General features: G+C 39.0%; 1 protein-coding gene across 2 annotated transcripts; it reads right to left on the minus strand.

The window, feature by feature from the left end:
* Positions 1 to 1,418: 1,418 nt before the first annotated feature.
* pacsin2 (protein kinase C and casein kinase substrate in neurons 2) lies at positions 1,419 to 22,441 on the minus strand. 2 transcript variants are annotated; one of them, XM_019347000.2, is made up of 11 exons: positions 22,280 to 22,441; positions 13,429 to 13,520; positions 13,007 to 13,163; positions 12,489 to 12,724; positions 10,444 to 10,599; positions 10,081 to 10,256; positions 9,855 to 9,975; positions 8,040 to 8,170; positions 5,061 to 5,192; positions 3,801 to 3,982; positions 1,419 to 3,161 (listed from the first exon to the last, which is right to left on the minus strand). In XM_019347000.2, exons 2-11 carry the CDS (start codon positions 13,483 to 13,485, stop codon positions 3,049 to 3,051), a joined length of 1,461 nt encoding a protein of 486 aa, XP_019202545.1. In that variant the 5' UTR covers positions 13,486 to 13,520; positions 22,280 to 22,441; the 3' UTR covers positions 1,419 to 3,048. The 2 variants fall into 2 exon arrangements, with proteins under 2 accessions (XP_019202545.1, XP_019202546.1); XM_019347001.2 differs by lacking the exon at positions 5,061 to 5,192.
* Positions 22,442 to 24,078: the final 1,637 nt, after the last annotated feature.

Genomic DNA, 24,078 nt, shown 5'->3' on the forward strand with positions numbered 1-24,078 from the left:
TCTGGGCAATGTAGTTTTAGATCATATAAGCGATAGCTTACGTATCTCCGCACATTTCTGTGTGACCGCAGCCAAAACATTAAACACAACCTTGAATAATATAGCTTTAATAACGTGTCTTGAAATAAAATACAATAAAACTAAATAAAAAATACTAATTAAAATAAAATATGATAAAATAGTTCAATAAGGTAAAAAAAAAAAAAAAATGCATGAAAGATGGATCATTTGAACCGAAAAAGAAATAAAGCTCAATAGATAAAATCTAATCTAATTATTGTTATTTTGGAATGTAGTAGGTTATTTCCTGTCTTTTGTGGCACCCGTTTTTATTATTAATATTATCATTATCACTAATGATAAGGAGAGAATGCTAGGAGTAAAGTGAAATGGAGACAGATTATCAGCTCTGGCAACCCCTACAGGGAACATCAAGGTGTATATATGTATGTATGTATGTGTACATATATATATATATATATATATCTAGATGTTTTATATTGATTCTTATGAGGGAATGCAATAACATTTTTTAGACTGTTATCGAGTTGCTCTGTGGTGCATTGCTTAAAAGGTTATATGTGAAAGGTCACATGTAACCCGGATTACTTGAGTTTCCCCAAGTGTGAGAAGAGACACCCAGACTCAGGGGGTCCCAAGCTAGTGTATTAGTACCTAGGTTTAGGACCCAATAGTCCTAAACCTAGAAAAATGGGAGGGTAGCCAGCTAAGTCCTGTGCCAAATGAGATATGTAGATCTATCTGCTGTGATGACAACTTGGGAAATAAGGGAGCAGCTCAAGTTACCTTTTACTTTATCTGATTTATTGTACAGACATTAAGTTTTCTTTAAAACCAAACTAAGCAATGCAGTGACTCGGGGCTATGTGGCTTTTTAAAAACAAACAGAAAAAACAAAAAACAAACACCCATTTCCCATTAAAACAATGTCCAATACTTTGAAAGTTTATAACATATCAACATGTGTGTGTCAAAAAAACGTCTCTGAAAAGAGATGTGATCTGTGGATGCATGTTTATTGGAGACCCAAAATGATTATCATACCAGCTGAAACACCAGGGAATACACCAGTGTCAAGACTATTTAATGGAGAAAAAAAAATAACCAGACTATAAATAGAAACCTGCAGTGTGTGGGAAAACTGCATCCAGTCTAGTTTGTCTTGGATGGATTTGATGTCAAACCTTAAAAACAAAACAGATTTATCACAGTATCCGACTGCATATTCCAGTTTGTTGGGATTTGTTTAACTTTGTTGTATTGTTTAAATTCTGTCTTGTAGAATAGCATAAGGCTACAACATAAAACTTATTTAACAGTCATACGGTGCCTAGTAAGGATATAGCCCCTCAAAGAAAAAAACTACATAAAAAATAAATTACAGCAACAGAATAAAGTTAGATGCAGCTCAAAGTTGAACTTTATTTTAAATAAATAAAGTACAATATGGTCAAATCTGTAACGGTTTGTGTTACCTATTGAAACAGACTCAGTTCTGAGTGTCTTTAAATCCAATGAAGTTCAGTGACCTTCAGTGAAAATATAAGAAGAAAAATCTGTATATTTTCCCAGCAAATTCATTTATTGTGATGTTGGACAACAATTACAAACCTTTCTGTGCAAGTATAGCTGTTGCTGCATTTTGCTAGCAACACTTGAACATCTTTCCTCACTGATGTACAAAAAAAAAAAATTTCTTCCTTTTCTGCTGTAGCCTGAAGGCATCAAAAGTAATAGTTATTTAATTGGTGCACTTATGAAGGTTCTTTATGAAAAATGTGCAGCTCATATTTGCAAACTGTGCATTAAGGCTGTAATAGCAATGTCATAGGTCCCAAAGAAAATTAATTTTTCACAAAGCATTTTGTGATTAAAGCAACTCATATGGCCCTCTGAAGGGAAAATATAAATCATATTTACAGATATAGCAGTAACGGTTGATGGATGTTTGCCATAAACATTCAGTTAATGTACAAACCGATTCTCCATCACAACATTTCGGCATCAGAACAACAAAAGCACTTGTAGCATCATAAATTAATAATTTCCTGCACATCATCCAATCAGAATGTTTGATTTGTTCTAATATTATTAATGTATATGCATGTATGCAATACGATACTCATTTGTGGTTTTATTGCTAGAACATGAAATCTCGCTTAAACAGTAATAAAATTCTCCCATAAGCTGGCATGTGACAAGAAGTGAGAACTGAACTTAGAATATTCAAGTGAGAAACTTTCAGTGTTGCATGAAAAATATCTACAATCATCAGAAAGGTGTGTGACAAAGGGAGCGGGGTCAGTGGATGCAGTAAAAGTGAACAATCCATGAGTGAAAACGAATACATTCAGCTGCAGTGACTAAAGGAAGTCTACCCATGAATAAAGGTGAACTGAGGATCTTTATCATTCCTTTGAAAAACTAAATATAATAACAACCACAACAACGGGAAAAATCAAAACCCTGAAAGAAATGAGAGAATATAAACGCTAATTTAAAATGAAGTTCATAAATCTCACAATTCAGGCCAAATAATAAAAAACACCTATGGACTGGATTCTTTCAGCAGAAATACAAGTACTGGTTATAAAAAAGGTTCAATTCCCTTGATGAATTAAAAACTGGCTTGCATATCAAGGCTGTGTTTCGCATGCAAGACTATTTGTCAGATCGTAATCCCAGTGATTTTTTTTTAATGATCTAAATTCACACATTTTCAGTCTTATCTAATATGTACTTGAATAGCTATTTCTGTAACAGCATAAATGGGATTCTAAGTAACATCTTACACCAACAGCAAGTCTTCTCGGATCTTCCTGAAATCTTCTGGAGACTTTTAGTTTCCAACAGTGTCCACGCGTAAGAAGTGACTAAAGTGGTCCTCTAAGCTCTACAAACCCTTCTCTTCTGTCCTCCACCAACTCCAATCCAGTCATCACAAACAAGGAAAAGAGGGATGGAAAAAAGAGCCTGTCAAGTTTCATAAAACACATTCTTCACATTTGTTTCATCAGTGGCGATTCATTACTGGATGTCTTCCACATAGTTAGCAGGATAGAGGCCTATTTTTCCATCCTTGAGCCTGCCTTTGCACCAGCCCTGATCATCTTCTTCACCTATTTTGGTAAATTCATCACCTGGAAATGGGGAGAGAGAAATCTTACTCAATCTTAATACATACATACACACATATTCTCTCTCTCTCTCTCTCTCTCTCTCTCTCTCTCTCTCTCTCTCTCTCTCTCTCTCTCTCTCTCTCTCTCTCTCTCTCTCTCTCTCTCTCTCTCTCTCTCTCTCTCTCTCTCTCTCTCTCTCTCTCTCTCTCTCTCTCTCTCTTTTGAAAGTTAAAAAAAAAAAAAAAAAGAAGAAAAAATGAACAGTCTGTTTACAGCAGCAGCGTCAAATATGCAGCTCTAAAGTGTTTGAGCAGATCCAAAGTCACCAGAATGCAATCTAATAAAGGGGAAGCACCTTTAGGATGTGGTTTAAAAAAAAAAAAAAAAAAAAAAAATATAGAGTTGCATCATGGAAGTATGCATCTCCAGCAACTATATAAATATGGAACCAAATCTTTGAGGGCCGTTTCCAGCACCTTTTTGAATCAATGCCATGAAGAATTAAGTCAGCCCTGAAGACAAAGGGAGGTCTAACTCAGTACTAGTAAAATGTACCCTAATGAAGTGGTCATAGGTGTACATTACTGAAATCATAATCTCCTTCATAAATTATTGCTTGAGGCCAAACTGAGATGTACATGGCCCTTTTTAGGCATGTACCTGCTTTGAAGCTCAGCTCATCCTGCTCCTGTCCCTCATAGTCGTAGAGAGCTTTGACAGGCACCGATACAACAGGAGAGGCCGGCTCTTCCTCGAATGGATTACCCTCACCATTGGTGGAGAAAGGGTTACCAGCTGTGTCCTCATCCGACCAGTCTGGAGTCTTCTCCATACTGCTTGCACTGGACAGACAGACCAACCACATAGTAAAAACCTGGTATTTTGCCTCACACGTCAAAGAAAAATCATCAAGGCAGGTGGAAAGAGTTTGGTTAGGGAAGAAAAAAAAAAGAAAAAAAGAAAAGAAAAAAAAAAAGAGGAAAATAAAACAAATACAGTACAGTGGAAACCCAAAAGCACAAAAATACAACTCCAAATCCAGAAAAGACTATCCTTTTGGGTCAGTCTAAACAGCTGCAAGACTAAAAAGCAAGCATTTGGTTGAGGCAGGATAAAGGATTTAAAATTTGCTTAGATGTCACTAGAACAAGAACTTGAAGTCTATGGAGAAAAGAGAAGAAAAAAAAAAAAAAGTGCACACAATAATTGAGGGCAAGGGAAACGAAAAAGAAACCATCAACATGACATGTAAGAAAAAAACAAACAAAAACCGAAGCACAACAAGATGAAGCAAGACAAATCACAGTTCTCAACGCATGATTGGAGTTTTAACTCTGACCAGGAGAGGGAGCCACCTAAACATCAGAAGGAACTTGGCAGGCAAAGCTGAAAAAACAAAACCAAGTCAACAAAAATAATTTACAGTCAGACCAGTTTATGGTTTCAAAGCTATTTTTGGATCCCTCCACCCATTAGGTACAACTGTTATTCACAAATGAATAAAAGTTGATACACAAAACTCTTACTCATTTTGTTTTAAAGAGCCTTTTAATTGTCAGCTGGCACAAAAAAAAAAAAAAAAAAAAAAAGACCAATTTCAACCTAATATCCAGATCTGACTGTAAGAGAGAAACAATGCATTTCCACAGCAGAAGCATGCGCCTCCATGCGCATACACTTAATGTTCTGCAAGACATGAAACTGTTAGGGATGAAGAACAGACACAGGCTTTGTGTGCAATGCCATTCAATGACCATGCAGAGCCACAACAACATGACACCTGAGGAAGAAGAGAAGAAGTAGTGGGAAAAACAAAGTAACCAAGAAAAAGAAAAGGCATGAGACGCGACACCAACGACGCTCCACGTAGCAAAGATAGAAACAGAAAATGCCGCAGGTGAGTGTTTCCGGTTCACCAACGTTTTTATTTCCTCTTTATTCACAACGGTGTTGTTGACTGTGATCTCCTGCTCCACGGCAGTCTCCTCCACTTCATCGTCATCTTCTTCAAACGGGTTCGTGCTCGCAGGTGCAGCTTTTGGTACAGTCAGGCTGACAACATGGGACACAGTGAGAGATTGTTGTTGACAAGCATGCACACAGAGTCACACCTGGGATTTAAAAAAAAGTTTTGCATAAAAGGAAGCAGAAGAAGATTGGATCATCGACCCATTCGATATTTTGGTCCAAAAGGAAACTAAAGGGTTATTCCTGTGATGGACTGACAGCCTATCCATGGTGTACCGAGCTTCTTGCTCAGTGACAGCTGGGATGGGATTTAAGATAATAGGCAGCTAAGAAAATGGTTGGGCGAATGAACATGTGTCCAGTGAGGTAACAACTTCAAATTCATCAGTACATCACACAAGTTAAAATTGTCCTATCAGCCTTTCACTAAACCCCTCAACCCAACAGTGAGATCCAAACAAAACAAAGCTGCTCTTGCACAACATCATGGATTTCCCAGCAGGTTCCAGTAGTGTGCATGTAACTATAATGAGCTCTTACAGTCAGACTCCATAATCTTTTACGCCATTCTCTAGAATGAAATGAGTTTAGACATCAGCTTAAGTATCCAACCCCAAACAAGGCCAGACATAGTCACAGACCTTCTAGTGAAGTAAATATTCAAAATTATGTTAAACAAAAGTCTTTACACAGTCTTCTGTACAACTCTTTGCTCAAAGTCCCTGCAACAATGTGGGCTTTTACTCTATTTAAAAAAAAAAAAAAAAAAAAGATGCTTTGCAGTGTGGGAAAATACTGACAGCACTCAAGAAACTTTTTCTGCAAGACTTCCCATCACTGAATCGCGTTTTCCGCCACCTAAAAACAGGACACGCCTGTGCACCTGCTTTTTCAGCAGGGCTGTCTGATCGGCACAGGTTTCCCGGTCATGGGCTACATTTTCTAAAGCCTGAAAATAGAGTGTAGAAGTCTACATGACACACAGGCAAGCTCGAAAGGTTATTTTAGAATTTAATCATGTCATAGAATTAGTCAGCTGAAGGTTAGAGATTTCTGCCTCTGTTTCACATTTAGCAACAGCAAGAGAGGTGGGGCTATAACTGAAGGTTTAAGAACAGCTGGAAGACCCAGTCATTTTTATATTTATTTAAAAGAGTGACATCAACAAAGCATGAAACTAAACAGACAGAAAAAGAGCATTCTAGTGCGACTTGTTTTCACTAATAAGTGCTGCATGTCATAATTATCACAAAGCTACCAAAAACATCATTGAGCCCCTCCCTGAGCCCTTAATTGCCAGCTGTGGGTTGTTTAGGTGTAAAAACCCTGTGAAGAAGTCACATGAGGGTTGTTTACTTCCTATGATTGTGATTGTGTTTCAAGGAGCAAAAAATCTGAATAAGGCCTTCACCTGTGTCAGGAAACAGGACTCCTACTCCCTGTTTGTAGAAACATTTACAGAAGCAGTTATCAGTTGGCCCCAAGTACAGAAATGTGAACGCCTTTGTTTGCATAGTCATGCTATGCTCTCCGAGTTAAGCCTGTGGCATTATTACAGCAAACACTTCTGCAGTGGGAGTCTGGTACAGTGTAACTTAGCTGACTGAAACCATCCAAAGTTGACCTCATAATCATGAATAAAAGACTTTTGACATTGCTCTAAGCAAGCTCTGAGTTTTAAAATCAGTTTGATTCATGTTTGACACTTCAAATCAAGGACAAAAAGAAAAAACAACAACAACAACAACACAGGGAAAGAATAGACAAATCTGACACCGACTCAAAAACAAGTTTCACCATTATCCAATTATCCAATTTGTGACTACAGATAGAGATCAGACTTGAAACACGTACCCATGCTCACTAATGTTCAAAAAGAACCAACAATAAGCAGCATATACAGTTCGGGGGAGTGGCAGCAAGTGCAATGGCAGTGGTCAGAGGTCAAATACTTTCCATGCTTGGCATTCCCTCAATCAGCTCCTCTACACACTCCTCCACAAGTTTTAAATGCACACATCTTCCTGCTTGTTAAGAGCAAACAGCAGGTGTTTGCACATTAAATTGAGAGATCATTACAAAGCTACAAAGGAATGTGAAGAGTTGAGGCCTCCCAAAACACACAGGCCCATAAAAATCAATTACACACACACACACACACACACACACACACACACACAAATCATTTAACCAAGTTTTTATAGAGCGTATCTAAATTAGCCTTTTGTCATCATTTCCATGACTTGTCAAGTCCACAGTACTGTTGCCACGACACCCTTAACAAATCTCTAAGGACAATTACATTCCCATCTTATCGCCTTCAAAAGATTACCTCATGTTATTAAAAACTGCCAATCAGACATTTAACTTTGATAGAAGCCTTAAATCCATTATGCATTTTATTAGATCAATGGAGGATTAACTCACTTAACACAAACTGAAAGATAAGAGGGTTTGGGTTGATATTTTGCTTAAATCTTAAAACCAGTCTGTTAATTACACTATTAGTTGACATAACAGCTTAGCCCACTTGCTTTAAGTACAAATGTCTGACTAATCGGGCCTTTTTTCAACTTGTCACTACCAATATGAATGCCTATAAAGCATGTGCGTGTGTAATATTTCCACAGTACTTTTGGCATGCTTTCAGGTATGCACCAGCAGACTTCAGTCTCTTGAGGATAACTTTATCCCAACAATCTGTATCAAAATGTTTACGGTTGCCATGGGGACGGCTGCACAACTCAACATCATTCCTGGAGCTTCCCTCATGCAAAGTTTACAGGCATTCCTTAAGAGTAGGATGCCATGCACAGGGTGCAGCAGCATCTTTGATGTGGTGAGTTTGGATACATGTGTGTATTAAAACAGATGTTCTATTCTCTGCATGTTTGACAAAGACAGTGAACCAATGAGTTGTCAGACATCTACCTGTTGCTGGTTTTGGCAGGCTGAACAGGCTGGTCTGACCCAGCTGGACTGATGCCCGTCAATGTGATGCCCTCTGATGGCTTCTTCTTTTCTCGTCTGCTCAAGGTTCGGTTGAGGTCTACGGACCATTCCTGTTACACATTTAAAAATTACTTATTAAAAATTAACCATACAACTGTGCCAAACTTAGCCAAGTGAAAAGAGTGAATCAACAAGCCCATCAGCTGGTACAGAGAGAACATAAGCACAGCATCTTAAAACACACAGCCCCAGAGTCCCTGATCAGTTCAGCGTTTCTCAAGCTGACCCACTCATTCTCAATTTTAAAACTGTGCATACATGTCCGTTTATATTGGAGTGTGTAAAGAATACACAGACATGTACAGCATCCATATCCCGTTGAAAGAGAAACAGCACCAACAAATTTTCCCCTCAACCACAGAGAGGAAGGTTAGTCACATTACATAATTTTATTGTCCCTTAGATGGATGCATAGATAACAGAGCAAGCATAACCTCAGAGCTCCAATTGTTTCTCTGACCCCTCTGATTTATAACTTAAAACTCAAGTCTTTCAAGACACAGCATCATGTGACACTGCAGAGTTCAGAGTTCACATGAACTGCAGTAATGCCTCAGAGGCTGAAATGTGGGGTCAGAGTCCAAAAGTTAGAAAGATGAAAGATAAATTACAGCAATTCTGATATCGAGGAAAAGTAAATGTCAGGAAGCTTGAACCTTTGACTGGCACTGATAGTATTCATATATTGTCTGCATAGACCACATGAAGTTTTGTCTCAATTAAAGTTTTACTAAGGCAACTTGAGTCAAAGGCACACACAGAATGAGAGAGGGTTAGTGGGAATAAATAGTCTCCCCATGGCTGCTGTGAGAGAGTAGCCCTCTCATGCAGAACTCACTACAATGGACCATCTCTTAGAGGGACGAGGACGAGACCATTCCAAATTCTGTCAAATATGCGGAAAGGAAAGCAGGGGTACAACAGGTTTAATGCAGATAACACTATGCAACCCTGAATCATGTTGCTGAAACGGCTGCATAAGCAAAAAAAAAAAAATTCCATCTTGCAGAGAAATGAAGACGGTGATGTTGTATTCAGTTTACTTAAATGTGCCATGGATAGCAGTTCTCAGTTGTGTGGGATTTAATCAGAGGGGAGATATGTTCCTCTTTACAAAAAACCCCACTTCCAAAAATAGGGACTGTTCAGACATAAAAAGTGGAAGAAGTTGCCTCACTGGAACAACTATCCCTTCAAGAGTATGCAAAAACACTATAAATTGTATCAGTGGAAGCGCATGCAGCGCTTTACGCGCCCATTTCTTATGTCACCTCCTATTGGCAAAAGAACATGAATTACATCCCTGATGAGGACCGATTTACTTCCACCTCTGGCGTCTCAATGCCAAGAGTGACAGAAGGCTATAACTCCTGCTTGGGCCAAACGCTTTACTGCCCTTGAAACTTTTTCATTCAGACGTTTTCCCTTTCTGACCTGTGGTGCTTACAGCTGCACCTCAAGAGTACCCGCAGCTCTTAAGATACGCTTCCTAAAGTACTTTAATCCATTCTTAAATTACCCTACTGAATAATAAATAACAGCTATTAGTGTATATCATCATCTCATCAAGTCTGCAACAACAACCCACTCTTCAGAGTGACAGGAGTCAAACAGAGCGTCCGGTTCGGATGTAAAAACTATTTGGAAACCTCTAGCCATTGCTCTCAGAGCTCAACCCTTCCCCTAGCCGATTTACACTCATGCATTAAATAAGTGTGGTCTTTAGTACATTACCTCAAACTGGGGCCAGTTCATTGGCATTCCAGGACCATGATTGGACCGGAACCATTTTAGGTCCTCTTCAGGATCGGTGCCAGAGATTGTGTCTTCCAGTGTGTGGTAAACTCCCTGATATCTACAATGACAAAGGGCAAGGAATACACTTTAAGTGCAACTATTCAAAGCTCCAACTTCTCCCACATCTGTGTCTTTCTGAAAGGGATGTTGTGTCATTTCTGACCTGTGATTGGTTGAGAGGTCCAGGTGCTGCTTAACCTCCAGCAGCACCTCTTTGAAAAATTCAATGCGCTTCTCTTCAAACTGCTGGCACTGCTCGAACACTTGCTCCATGTTTTCCATGTACTGAGGGGTCAATTTGTCAAGCTCATCAATGGATTTGTCATAACGTTCTTTAGTCTGAAAGGTAAGACGGGAAGGAATGATAAATCACATTTAACAAACAAACCCAAACAAACAAAAACTGACATGGATTCCCACATTCAGCTAAGAACGGAAAGGGGGGGGGGGGGGGGGGGGAGAACAAAACAAAATGTCTTCCCAGTTACAAGCCTCCCTCTTAGTGTCTTGCCACAGGAAACTGTACCTTCTGGACCTCTTGCTGACACTTTTCCACCTTTTCCTGGAGTTTCTTTTGGGCTTCAGGGTTATTGTTGCTCTCGAGTTTGCTGTTAGTCTCCCTGCTGGCTGCAAGCTTCTCTTCTTTACAGGCAGTGTGGTAGGCCTTCTTCAAAGTCTCTACCTGCAGGTTTGATGGTTAAAGTAAAATTAAGGAAATGACACAAGTCACGTGTAACCAGGTAACTTCAAACAGTGTGAGGAAGTGTGGAAAGAGTTGTTAAGACTGGTATCTGAAGATATAACCACCTCTTTTCACACAAATTAAGGCTGGGTAAACTTTCAGTGAAGTATCTAAGCAAACAACATTTGTTATGCTTTCCAAAATGTTCAAGTGGCTGCCTTCACATTTATGTGAAACTGATGACCGTACTTGTTCACCGAAAAAGCAGAACTTTTTAATGTCATTTGTAATCATTACGCTAGATGGCTCAAAACAACAGGAGCCAACCCTGATTTTTAAGTTGCTATAACAGACATTTGTGTGTTTTCCCTTTTCTGAATAGAAAACAAAATATTTAATGTCCACAAAAACAAAACAAGGAGGCTCGGGCCTATGAATAAAATACTTCATAGTCAGTTTAGAAGGCAGGTCCGATACTGACACACTACCCACTTCACCCATGTCAGCTAGCCAGTTAATTACCCTCATTTTCTCTCTGCCATTCATTGCTTGTCCTTGCCCATCTGGTCAATCAATAAATCTCCATCACAAAACAGTTTTGCTCAATGACAGGCCAGGATGTCACCATCCCCTGTGACATCATACTCACAGGAAGTAGTGGGTGGGAGCCTGAAGGTTGCAACATGCCCTGTCATAAATATGCCCAGGAAGAAAGGAAGGGGAGGGGGGAAGGCAGGTTCCGACAAGTAAACAGACTGCTAAAATAAAAGCAGCAGTAGGAAATACATTGACCTCATTTTCAGCCAAAGGAGTCTCCCTCTGTGCCCTCACCATTTCCTTTCCTATGCCTGGCAGTAACCTTCAAAATCAACACTAACCAGATACAAGTGTGCTTGTGCTCTGGTGTTGTTTAAGACATTGGTAGTCAAGGAAAGAAGAGCAAACAATGAGTCAGTAAAATGTATTCATGAGAACTGAGGGGTAAAATTCATAGCTGTGATCAGCAAGATGATAAATGGCTTCCTTGTGCTTTAGATAAGATGGCAAACTGGAAAGCTTGCCAAGCACCAAACAGTTTATTAACATGTGCTAACTGTATCAGAATTGTGCAACCAAAGTCCTGAAGCAGACAAAAGTCACGGGGGGGGGGGACTCGCTCGATTTAATCAACTGAATTTTAAGACAACGAAATCCACCTAGTGCATTTCATTGTGTGACCCACAGACCATAGAAAGTGAATGACATTATCAAATTAAAGTGAAAATGAGCAAAATAATAGCCATCACTTTCAGTTGAGAAATTTAACTCTGCCCTATCCCACTTCAAAGAAGCACAGTTGAAGAAACTACCAATGAGGGATACTGCTGAATGCCATATGAGTCATAAGAAAGACTGTCCTTCCTCAGCAACAAAGGTGTATTGACACCCTGTTTTGATCATCTGACATGCAACCATGGTTGCATATAAAAACCAAAAAGTTACAAATGAACTTCACAAGAGAAATGACGTTCTCTGACTGCTGAGATCATCTTGAGATAAATATAGCCGTTTTTAAAATTGAGTAATTAAGTACTTCCACCTCTTGAGATAGTCACCCTTAAAATTTCCTTTTTGTGACATTCCTTGTTTGGTAGCTTGTTAGCCTGTCTTTTCAGGCTACAAACCACACAACTAGAGGATGACATTTTAATGAGAACAAAGTGATGTGTGTGCCAGACTAAAATTTGTAGAGGGCCCAATTTTGATTTGCAGTCCTCAAGTGTGAGGCCTGACCTAAATGTTTAGTTCAAGAGTTCAGCTGACGCTGCTCATGATTTATTAAAGCTAAATTACACTTTTCCTAACTCACATCAAATGTCCTGAGCTCATGAGAAGTTTGAAATTCACACCTCTTTGAGTTTCTTGGCCCAGGGTTTTTGAGCCTTGCGGAAGCCATCTTCAGCCTCTTTAGTCTCTTTGAAGCCACCGATCATCTGTTTGTGGAAGGACTCTCTCTGCCAGTTCTTCAGCTTCTCATAGTCTTCTCCCATCAATGCTGCTTTCACCTCCATGTGAAGCTCGCTCACCTTCTCTGCCTCAGTACACAGAGCAGCCCACGCTCGCTCCAATGTACCATATTGAGGTCCTGACGGCAGAGTTATTAGTTAGTCTTGAGAAAATTCACGCTTAGATTCAACTTGAGCTCAAATTTCCCATTGTTGATGATGAATCAGCACATTGTTCTGGGTGATAAATACATTAGAAAGATTAAGACGCTACAATAAATATAATTTATTGTAGGCTTTTCACCCAAAGAGCCTTAAGGCAACTGAACCGGCACTGTATAAACTACCCTCAATTTACCTAAGACAAAGCAACATCTTTATGTATATATAAAAAAAATTAACTATGTACAATTTAATCTTACCTTTCTCTACAAGTTGCCGCCAGCGCTTCCCCCATTCTGTGAGCTGCTGTGCATAGGCCTTTTCAATACGTGCCCGCTCATGAATGCAGTTCATGAGATCTGTGCAGAGCCGACTACCATCGTCTACCCGTTTCACGGTGCGCTTGTAGTTTCCAACCTGCAAACCAGAAAATAAAACTTGATGGATATACAGGAAAAAAAAAAAAAAGGAACTACAGTGCTTGTTTTCTATTAAAGGGCATTCTTTTGGAGAGCAGTTACACCCCTCCCAAGAATGATGTAGAGCATCATTTTATTATAAGTGATCCTCAATCGTTTGCTTGACTTGAGCCATTTAAAAGAAATAAAAAAAAAAAATTAAAAAAAGTGTAAATAACCAAGTTACAAACTGTATAACAGAGGAAAGATTTAATGCATCTCACCTCCCAGAAGCTGTCACTGGAGACATCAATCATGGAGTCATCATAGGTGCCTGACATGGCTGCTGCCCAAAGCTACACTTATTGTGTAGGTCCTAGGGAAAACACATGCCAAAATTAAAAGTCAGAATATCCATGTTATGAGCACAAACCACACTCCATTTAAAAAAAGGTTCAAGGCTTTTTACAATCAGTCTAGTTCACATGTTATTACAGTAACCTTCTCTTTCACAAATGTGTCGGGGGAGACAAGCTGATGTTCATAAACAAAGGAGGAAGGGAAACATTTTAAACTCGATCTCAAATTTGTCTTCCCTCCTTGCATGACAAACCACCAGCTGAAAGAAAACAGCATGAAGTCAACATCACTGTTCTGTCACAAAATTCCAGAGACTACAGCTGTGTTCAGACGCAGATAAGATGGTGAAACATAAAAGGTTCAGAAGAGCAGTTCAGACAGATGCAGAGTGTGTGATCTGGTTTGATAATCTTGGCCAGCAGGTGGGTCCCCCACCAGCACATATGACAAGTTGAAACCACAGCGGCTACTCACAGAACACTGAGTCTCTATTATCGCAGAAAGAGAAACCATCAAGAGGCACACAGCGGGCAGCTTCCGTTTCCTCCAGACTAGTACGACAGTCTGTGCTCTGTTACTCCTTCAGTCCTCGCATCCAGCATTTCAAACTCAAAAGCCTCAAAAAACAGGCAGTTTATTCTTCCCTTCACTCCTCTCTGCTAAATTTCTCACTCCTCTCCTTCCTCTCATCCTCATCAGCTTGGAGGCCCTTTTCATTCTAGTATCTCATATACATTTTCAGATCAGAGTTTAATCTAACAGATGTCAGCTGACAGTTTGCAAGTATCAACAGGATGCAAATGCTTCTCAAAAGGGCACTTCAAAGTGTATTTGAACTTTCACCCAACACAGTCTGTGTTCAGTTGCACTGTGTAAGAGCAGAAGTAATTTGAAGTTTTTAATAATGCTCAGACGCTGAGGTAGTTTATATTCTCTAGATTACCCCGTAAAGTCAAATGTGGCTTCCAATGTGTGTCTGCAATAAAAACATAGCAAATTAAAGCTTTCGTTTTTTAAGATCTGTGTGTTTTAAAAAAAAACAAAAACACTTTTAGATGCATTCACACCCACAGTGAGTTTAGGGGATTTATCAAAGTCTTGCAAAACTCCTCCAGTAGTCACTTACTTTTTTAAAACTTATAAATCTAACAATTCTCACCCCCAACTGAGAGCTGTCCACTTCCGACTGGATCACACAAGGTTCAGTTTAGTGCCAAGTATGAACACACTGGGCCCCTTTCAGCTGAGCGAGACAGTGAGAAGATGAGGCCCACTGCTCTGTGGGTCTGTTCATCAATGGTCAGTGGCCCATGGCCTTCAGGGCAGGACTTGGACAGAGGGTAGTATTGTGGTGTCCACAGGCCAGGGAGGCAAATGAACAATTTTCTCTTAAACTGTGAAGTTATGTCGGTCTAACAGCCAATACACACACTCAGAAGAAACCATTTCTAGATTTTTTTTTTCCCCCCTTTAAAAAAAAAAAGAAAAAAAAAAAAGCAGCAGACCTTTAATTTCTCATAAATGACAGCTTTAATAAGCTGTAGTTGTAGAGCATTTTGTCTGCATCAAAATGTTATAGTCCAGTTATAACACCACTCCTAACTTCATACATCAGTTTATTATTGTTAAAGGGGTTACTTCTCTAAATCAGAGCACCATTTCAATTTCTCCCTACTGTCATTTATACAGTTACAAAGACTGACTGTTAATGTTAGCCATAAGTTCAAAATAATCGCATCAGTATGTGCGCATGTAAGCTACACACTATCTAGAGAATCTGAGAAAACAAAAATATTGAGTTAAAAAGGGGTGAAATAGATCCCTTTTAAGTTAACAAACACCACACACCCTGTTCAGTCATCATACACTTTTGAACCAGTGATGGGTGGAGAAGGGGAAAGTAACCTTGAGCTCTAACATAACAGACTTGACTGATTAGACGTGAGCAACACGTAGTACAAAATTCACAAGTTTTTTGTAGACTGTCCTTCACAAGCAATCATGTAAGAGGTATAGATGATCAAAATCTCAAAAGAGACAAGCCAGAAGAGTCGTAAATGATGAGCATGTGATCATTAAACCTCAAACAGACACCTCTTCATAACAAAATTAATTAGAGCCAATTTCCAAGCATTAAGGGGCATATGCAATCCTCTCGTCCTGTCCCTCCTACCAGCTGTTCCAAGTGGACTACACAACACAAGCTCCCGCACCGCAGCCCCCCCCCGTGGCACACACACGCGCACACACGGACACAGTGCCTGGTTCTGAAAAGTGAAGTCAATACACAAGTGCTATGAAAAACCACACTAACCTGCTTTCTTTCTAGTAGTGAAAAGACGTGTGCTTGTGTGGGTGACGGGAAGAGAAAAAACAAAAAAAACAAAAAACACCACAAACAAAAAAACAAAAAAAAAAAACCCACAAAAACAAAACACAAAAACAAAACGCCCAAACAAAAACAAAGGTGATGTCACAGGGGCAAGGATATTTGAAACCAGCAAGAAAATTCAATAGAAACCTTCAATAACATCGTAATGACCTAATATGAGTAAACCAATAACAACCGTAGTAATACACATACACGTTTCTGTTTTGCTACTCAGGGGGGGGATGAAACTGAGAATATGACTTTGTCTTTACAAGATACATAAACATCAACACTTTGAGATATGTTCATGTGCTTGGGGATATGAAAACTCAGTTTAAACTACATACTTATATTCTCAGGACACAAATATGTTTGAGCAGGTGATTGTTCTAGTAGCTACATTCAAAATGAACAACGATTAATAGAACAATCTGTTACACAGTTAAAAGAAACTTAAATCGCCACAAAGACTGAATTCCTATGAATTCCTATGAATTCCTTTATAGGAAAACCTCTGCACACCCTTGGATCTGAAGGACATTGTGTGGACTGTGTTAAACAATTGAACACAGCTTGAGCCAGAACTGTAAACAATGGTGTTGACTAAGCTGGGGTCTGAAGTCCACTCAGTCTGTCACTGTAGCAGAACGCTGGAAATTTCAACACTGTGCTGCTATGCACAAGCAAAAAACACTTAAATATGTGGAAACTAAAGTCGAGTGTTTATCGTTTAAGTTTCAATTGAATAAAAATGACATAAGTGTCTTTCTAAATGTATGATTTAATCAAGACTATAGACTGCCTTAGATTACAGGCTTAGAAATTGCATAATCACTGAAGTCTGATAAGTGTATGTACTAACCGCAGTGGAATTTAATTGCTGACAATAGCCTTAAGATAGAAGTGAACAAATACATTCCTCAGTGCCTGACTGAGCCATGGCATGTTAAGTAAATTCCCACACTGTCACTACTCGATCCCATTTTGCAAAAACACACCAGAGGGCTGTTCTACAAATTGAGTTCAACACAGCCAGGCTTTTTTCGAGTTAGCTGGACAGACAAAACCCAAAACCCCAGACAGACATAACAGTATCTTGATAGCAGTTATCAACTTTCTTTGCCAGCCATGGCTCTCCGGGTACCCACATGAAAGGGTGAGTTTGACACATCATTTCACTTTTTTGCCACATCAAAGACTCAAGTCCTACACCGCATGAGTGCTGCATACTTCCAAAGAAAGGGGCAAATATACCAACACAAAAGATCAATGCTACATAAAATCAAGAATCTTTGAATTAAAAAAAAAATAATTAAAAAAATTCCAGGATCGTTTTTCCAGGTTCACAAAGAACCCTCTGGTGTGTGTTTATGTACACAAGTACATAACTAGGGCAATAAGTCCTTAACTTTGATTGAAGTCTATGCATTCTCTTTTTTGGGCTATTTGTTAAAGAAAATGTATTTTATGCTTAAGTAAAGGAAGTCCCATCATAATGAAAATATAATCCTATTGATTTAATTTTGCTTTCAGGAAAGACCAAAACCTTGCTTGAGGATGCATTGGGAGGGTTTGGTACCAACAGTTCTGTATGCAAGAAAAACCAGGCCAATGTGCTGTACAGTTTGCACTATGATAACTTTACAGTTTCCTTTGATGCTACAGTTTTGCAGGTTGGAGATCTTATATTAATAATCATAATTGTATAATAAGCTGCATGTTACTGAAGTCTGAGTCAGATAAAGTGGAAATTACAGCAGACTTTACACTGGAAAAGGTTATGTGGTCAGCATAAGTTGCTATGGCGCTCTTCCCAGGTTAAAACATAACCACCTTCATTACACTGAAAAACTTGACATCGCTTGCTAACCCATTAATCTTGCTTTGCAATACACTTGTCAGCCTGTCTGTTTGGAAAGTAGTATTAGTAGTTTCTTTTGCGAATGGTTTGAAAAGCGGACTACAAATAGGGTGAGCACAGCCCAATGACGCATAGTTTACTTCTGCTTAAGTGTTGAAACCTTACTGAAACAAACAGTAAAACAGGACAGGTTGAGCATATGAAGGACAGATGTTATTCAAAATTACTGGATGCATTCACAGACCACCACATGAAGACGAGGCAGAAGACGAGACTTGTCTACCACTGTGTTCAGCATTTTTCCAGTCTTTGTTGTAGCTGGATTTGTTTTCCAGCATGGTGCTTTCCATGATAATGTCATTAGTTTCCAGCTGTGCTGATTTATAATTTCTCCTCATTGGGCATAACAAAATGTAAAAATGTGACATTTTGTCATTATGTAAGACACAGGGATAACTGATAAATGCTGTGCACTCCCTCATAAAAACAGGACATCGACCAGTGCTGATGAATGGCAAAAGATGACCATTTTATTAAAAGCACATGAACACTGACTGTAGTATGCTGGCAAGAAGTGAGAAAGCCTGAGTCACATCTGTAAAAAGACATGAGTTCCCAGTGACTTCTGCAAATGGTGGGAAAGATTGCTAAGCAAAACACACCCTTTACCAAGTGCATATTCCTTTCCATAAGCTACCAGCAGACTGACTTCTCATTGCATGTTTATGTTCCTCAGAGTGCCCTGCAGACTGTCACAGATACTAATGAGTGAAGCAGAAAAGCAGGAAACAACAGGACATACGCACCACAGCAATGAGCGCATATATACAGCTGACAGGCACACACATGCCTAAAGCAGTCTTTATTTCAGTGGTTGAGAAATATAATCAGAACACCAGATGATGCAAAGCAAGTGGTTTGATGAGGATTTGTGATACGATGGCCATTTTCCTTCTGTAAAACATTTAATAGTGAAACACATATTCATGTGACACAATCTCATTCTGCCTCCATCTAAATGCATTCAGTAACTGGAGGTATCCTGAGGGCTTCTGTGTCAGTTTTTGTTGCCTGATAAATACATGTTAGTTTGGATATCTGCCAGTGTAAGCAAGAACCCACAACTTATACGGGTTGCCTAAATAAAAAGGCACATCCACATTTGCTATATATTTTCCTCAGATTATAAGATTTGCAAGAATTTTTGAATGGGTCAGTAATGACTTCAGGATTAATATTTAACTGCCTGCAAACCATAAGAGTTAAAAGAACCAGGAAACTGATTAGCTGTGAAGCTCTGATACTTATTTTTATGTTTATACTTATTTTTATCTTTAGACTAAATGTTTGAGTAACTTTAACCATTTTCATACATGACATACACAAAACAATGCAAATAATGAAATATATGCTGAAAGCTAATCACATGGAAGTTACTTATCAGAGCAGGGGTGATTTTTTTTGTTTTTTTTTTGTTTGCATGTGCATGTTTCCACTTCACTTTATTGTAGTACAAAGCAGCTGCAATCTCTGTGGTGGAGAGTGCAGCTAAGCTGATCTATCCCCTCAATATTGCACTTTCACTGCAGGGCATTGTTTAATACCAACTGTGCTAAAGAAGGAGGAAAAAAAAGAAAAAAAACTTGTGCACTCGTGCACACAGGAGCAGTAGTATCCACAAAAAAAAAAAAAATTATCACAGGCCATGACCTTTAATATCTATCACTCTCAGTCAACTCTGCCCTCCTTTCCTCACATGAGCTCAACAGCTGCTCTTAAAGGAATATGGCCTTTCCAGAACAGCATCCGCAGGCCTTAGAGAGATCACTGGTAGAACTTTAAACTATAGTTAAGAAGCCCCAGATCTCTAGACAATGAAACCGCTGGTCCGTCAACACCCTGTTAACTCTAGCCTCGACATCACTGATCAGTCCCCCTGTTGCTCCGTGGACAGGGAAAAACAATGGCATTTGTTCCACAATTTCAGGCACTTTCCACAGGGTATGCCAGCAGCATGCAGAGAAACATAATGGAGGGAAATCCAGTATTACATGAAAGGGAAAGAGGAGATTGTTACATCATCACCAGGCATGTTTTCCTGTGGAAGCCCCAGTCTTGCATTATGAGCAATATGCAAAGTCTTCAGCAAGGACCCGCAAACAAGTAATCTACCAACTGTTACAAATCCATTTCTTATCCTTATTTTTTGTTTTTAAGTGCATTGGCATAAAAGAAGCAATACTTATTTTTTGTAATTTACATACTGTTATAATGGCAAATGCTCATGCAGTGGGTTGTTTTTCTTGCTTCTGGCTATACATCATGTCAGAGAGTGGATATCACTAATACAGTAGACTCAGGCACCACCCAGGTGTTCATAGAAGCCCCAAATCTTCTGTTTGCAAGGGGCAGCCAAAGAGAAGAAGGGTGGTATAAAGGGAGAGAGAAAGAACTCTTTTTTTTTTTTTTTTTTTTTTTAAACTGTAATAAGAAGGCCCAATCTAAAATAAATAAGGATTATGTTGAACTGTGAATTAGGTCTGGGCGATTATTCCAATTTCAAACTCAATCATCTACCAGTTACGAACACAACATCCAAATTCACTGCTTGACTCAAGAGGACAAAAACAAAGCCTTCAGTCAAAAAACACCAATGTAAAAGTCCAGGTTTTGTCACTGAACTTGCTTGATTGACTTGTTTATCATTTGAATTACATTCAAAATAGAAACAGAATCTCTGGTAAAAAGACATGTTTTAAGTTCAGTATGTTGAAGCTGGTTAACTGTTAATTTACTTTGATTACAGTATTAGGCAAAAGAGAAACCTTACTATGAACAATGGGAGTCCAAGAATAAATGGAATGGAGCTGAAAATTAAAATTTAAAAAGGCCTACTTTAACTTGAATCTTTAGAAGCTTTAAAAGTTCCTGAAATTTACAATGACTACAATCATTTAGCAAGGTTTGTTTCTAGCTCAATATTTATCTTTCCAGGTTGGCTACAGACTTAAGTGTAACTGGCTTATGCGACAGTAATTCATAGACTACTAAGCAAGGTAACACAGATGTTAGGCCCAAGTAAATGCAAATGCTACTTAGAAAAAAAAAAAAAAAGAAGTTACTTTTCTTTAACCAACCCTGGAAAGCCCAAATATCTTTGGTGGCCACCAAAACATCTTATTTAGATGGAAAACAGCTGCACAAAACACCCATCATGATTTCAAGGAACACAAGAGTAATTTAATCTGTAAGTTAGGGCAACTATCCTAAAAGCCAAATATAATAAGAGTTATAAAAATAAGAATATATTTATTGCAGCCCGTGAACTCTGGCCTTGTTGCTTCATAACTTCACTCTCTTGCAACTGTGAAAATAAGGGGGAGTTTGGTTATGAGATGAACTCAGTAGCATATAAAGAACAGTTTTTTTTTTGTTTTTTTTTTTATTCTAGTTCTAGTAAAGATAGTCTCATCAAGTGTTGTCGGCCCATAGTCATTTAACTTCTTCGTGGGAATACACCAACAACAGTCCCTCAAAATGCAGTGCAGTGTCCTCAGCCTGAATTGGAATACCCATTCTAAGTTTAGCTTGGTTATGTGAGGGTCCAATCATTTTGGATGTCCCCCCCTCCCCCCATAAAAAAGGAACCAGGTGCATTTTCACTACTGCTTTACCCTGACAACAAAACTACACATACAAAACACAAGGACCTCAAATCTCCGCCTTGGTATCTATCTCTAAATTCTCCTGCTACATGATGACTGATAACTTCCACTCATTCATGGCAAATGTCATGACCACCAAGTGTTTTGTTATAGTCCGTCCCCAAAGCTCTGAGCAATATAGACACAGATTCTCGGGATATGTGCAGCACAGGAGTGAAGGAGAGCTGAACTTGGCAGCCAGATGACACTGCAGCAAACTGAGTAGAGCAGAGCAAGAGGGCATGTGTCAGAGCTCAGACAAACATACCAATCCATTAGTTTCCACGGAAAATGTTAAAATTATGTAATGCTGCGAGCGCAGTGTGCAGAACGATACGACAAGCTAGGAGGTTATCTTTACTTGCGAAACCTGCCCCGCCCTTTACCACTTCAGCTCCAGACTCGCATTACAAAAACGTGAGAACAGTTGAGGTGAAACATCTTAAAGCAGCTGCCCGACTCTGTTTTATAACAATAACATCAAATCCCACATTAATCACGGTGACATTTAGTACATTACCACTTAACCGTGCTGGCTTAAGTCTTACTACAGGTCCCCGGAATATCCAAGTTAGTGCAACCGTGACAATAGTCAGTGGTGAACTAGTTCAACTTCACTTTTACACGCCATGGCATACCTGAAACCACTTCAGCGCTACCATTATCTGACCTTTCCCACGACTAAATACCGGTTCTCGGGTTTGTAAAGCCAACTTCCTTCCAGTGCGAAATAATAAAGTTAGCCTTCAGTTAGCTCCAACATTAGCGAATTAGCCACAGCCCTTTCACTTAAAAAGTTAGTAAAAGAGCACAACGTAAAAGTATCTATGTAAACTTACCTAAACTGGTTTACTCCTCTTGAGGATTTATGTTCTAATGAAGAGTTACTGGTCCCAGTGGTGCCAATTTACAAATCTTTTCGCCGTTTTTCTGCTCAGCAGCGGCACCATGGATCGACTGACTGAAACAGCCGTGTCAGTTATAAACAGACGACCCTGCACATCCGGTCAAGATTTTCACAATAAGACTGGGAGGACAGGCGATGACGTATATATAACGCCAAGCAAAGAGTCTGACAGAGATCATGGAGCTGAGGGAGACTTAATCCAGTGTGTTTCTACTTTATGCTTGAATTAAATTACAGACTTTATTAAGCAAACAGCTCATGTGAGATCTTTAAAACAATTAAATAATGAAATACATAACAAAAAAGTCCTTTTTTTGTTTTCCATAAATAATGTTTGAATTTACAGCTTTTGCTTGAAAATATTTGTGCTCATATGTTTGCAACTTTTAACAAAAACAAGGTATAAAGTCGGGTTTTTTTTACCATGGCAAATAAAATAGGTATGTAAACAAATTTTATGGTTGTAGCATATTCAAAACAAAGTTGCTATACCATAAAATAACACCAAATGGTAAATGGCCTGTATTTATATAGCGCTTTACTAGTCCCTAAGAACCCCAAAGCGCTTTAGGCATCCAGTTATTCACACACAGGTGATGGCAAGCTACGTTGTAGCCACAGCCACCCTGGGGCGCACTGACAGAGGCGAGGCTGCCAGACACTGGCGCCACCGGGCCCTTTGATCACCACCAGTAGGCAACGGGTGAAGTGTCTTGCCCAAGGACACAACGACCGAGACTGTCCAAGCCGGGGATCGAACCGGCAACTTTCCGATTACAAGGCGAACTCCCAACTCTAGAGCCACGATCGCCCACAAAATGCAAATACATAATAATAAATATTAGATTTAAACAGCACACTATATCATGGTATTTACATAAAATAATGCAAGAGACTGTCATCCAACCACAGTTCCAGTGATCAGCCACTTTCAAAATCTTCATATAAAGTATGTCTTCAGATTAAAGAGAGTCACTGCAAGTAAATCATGGTCATGGTGGTAATGTATTCTAGTTCTCTCTCTCTCTTTCTCATTATATATGTATATGCAGGATTTTTCATTTATGTATATATTTTTTTAATGATTTACTCCAAAAATATTTTTATACAGGTTTAAAATACATTTTAATGAATGAAATGGCAAAAAGAAAAAAGAAAAAGAAAAGACACCTTACCTTAACTGTATGTTGTGAACCAATAGGACGAGTCAACCCTCAAAGGCTTATTTTAAGCCGGAAAAAAATTACTTGTGGCCTCATTATAGTATTGCACTTGTAATCTGAAGAAACTAATCTGGAAAAAAAATGTTTAGCATAGATGAACTCTGTTTAGGCAACATAAGTGGTGCATTTGTTTCTCGATAGTCTCGGTGTCACACACTTTATTTTGAAATCACATGACTTCCGATGTTGGACAAGGTAAGACAGATTTTCTTATGCAAACGAGCGAGACGTGCATTCTGACGTCACATTCCTCAGAAAACTTTTTTGGATTACTATTTATGAAAAATTAGTAGTTCCCACTGTGAGGTCTGTGGCGCTCCAGACCATGTCATATCTGAAAACAATAGATACTGAGGTACAAAGAGCCAATAATATAGCAAATCTACTGCTGTTTGGGGTAATATTTGGGGGGACTCTAATTAAATCTTACCAGATATGAGAAACTGGGTGCTGCTGGCCTCTGTTCCTATGTATCGCTGCTGACGATATCCGTGTTTTCTTTTTTAAA

The sequence above is a fragment of the Oreochromis niloticus genome, linkage group LG17 (assembly GCF_001858045.2).
Source record: "Oreochromis niloticus isolate F11D_XX linkage group LG17, O_niloticus_UMD_NMBU, whole genome shotgun sequence".
NCBI lineage: Eukaryota > Metazoa > Chordata > Actinopteri > Cichliformes > Cichlidae > Oreochromis > Oreochromis niloticus.

Excerpts from the sequence above, each read along its gene's own strand:
- pacsin2 (XM_019347000.2), bottom strand. The coding sequence starts at position 13,485 with ATGTCAGGCACCTATGATGACTCCATGATTGATGTCTCCAGTGACAGC. Across the intron at positions 13,164-13,428 it reads CCAGTGACAGCTTCTGGGAG|GTTGGAAACTACAAGCGCAC; the intron begins GTGAGATGCATT and ends TCTGGTTTGCAG. Across the intron at positions 8,171-9,854 it reads TGAACTGGCCCCAGTTTGAG|GAATGGTCCGTAGACCTCAA; the intron begins GTAATGTACTAA and ends AATGTGTAACAG.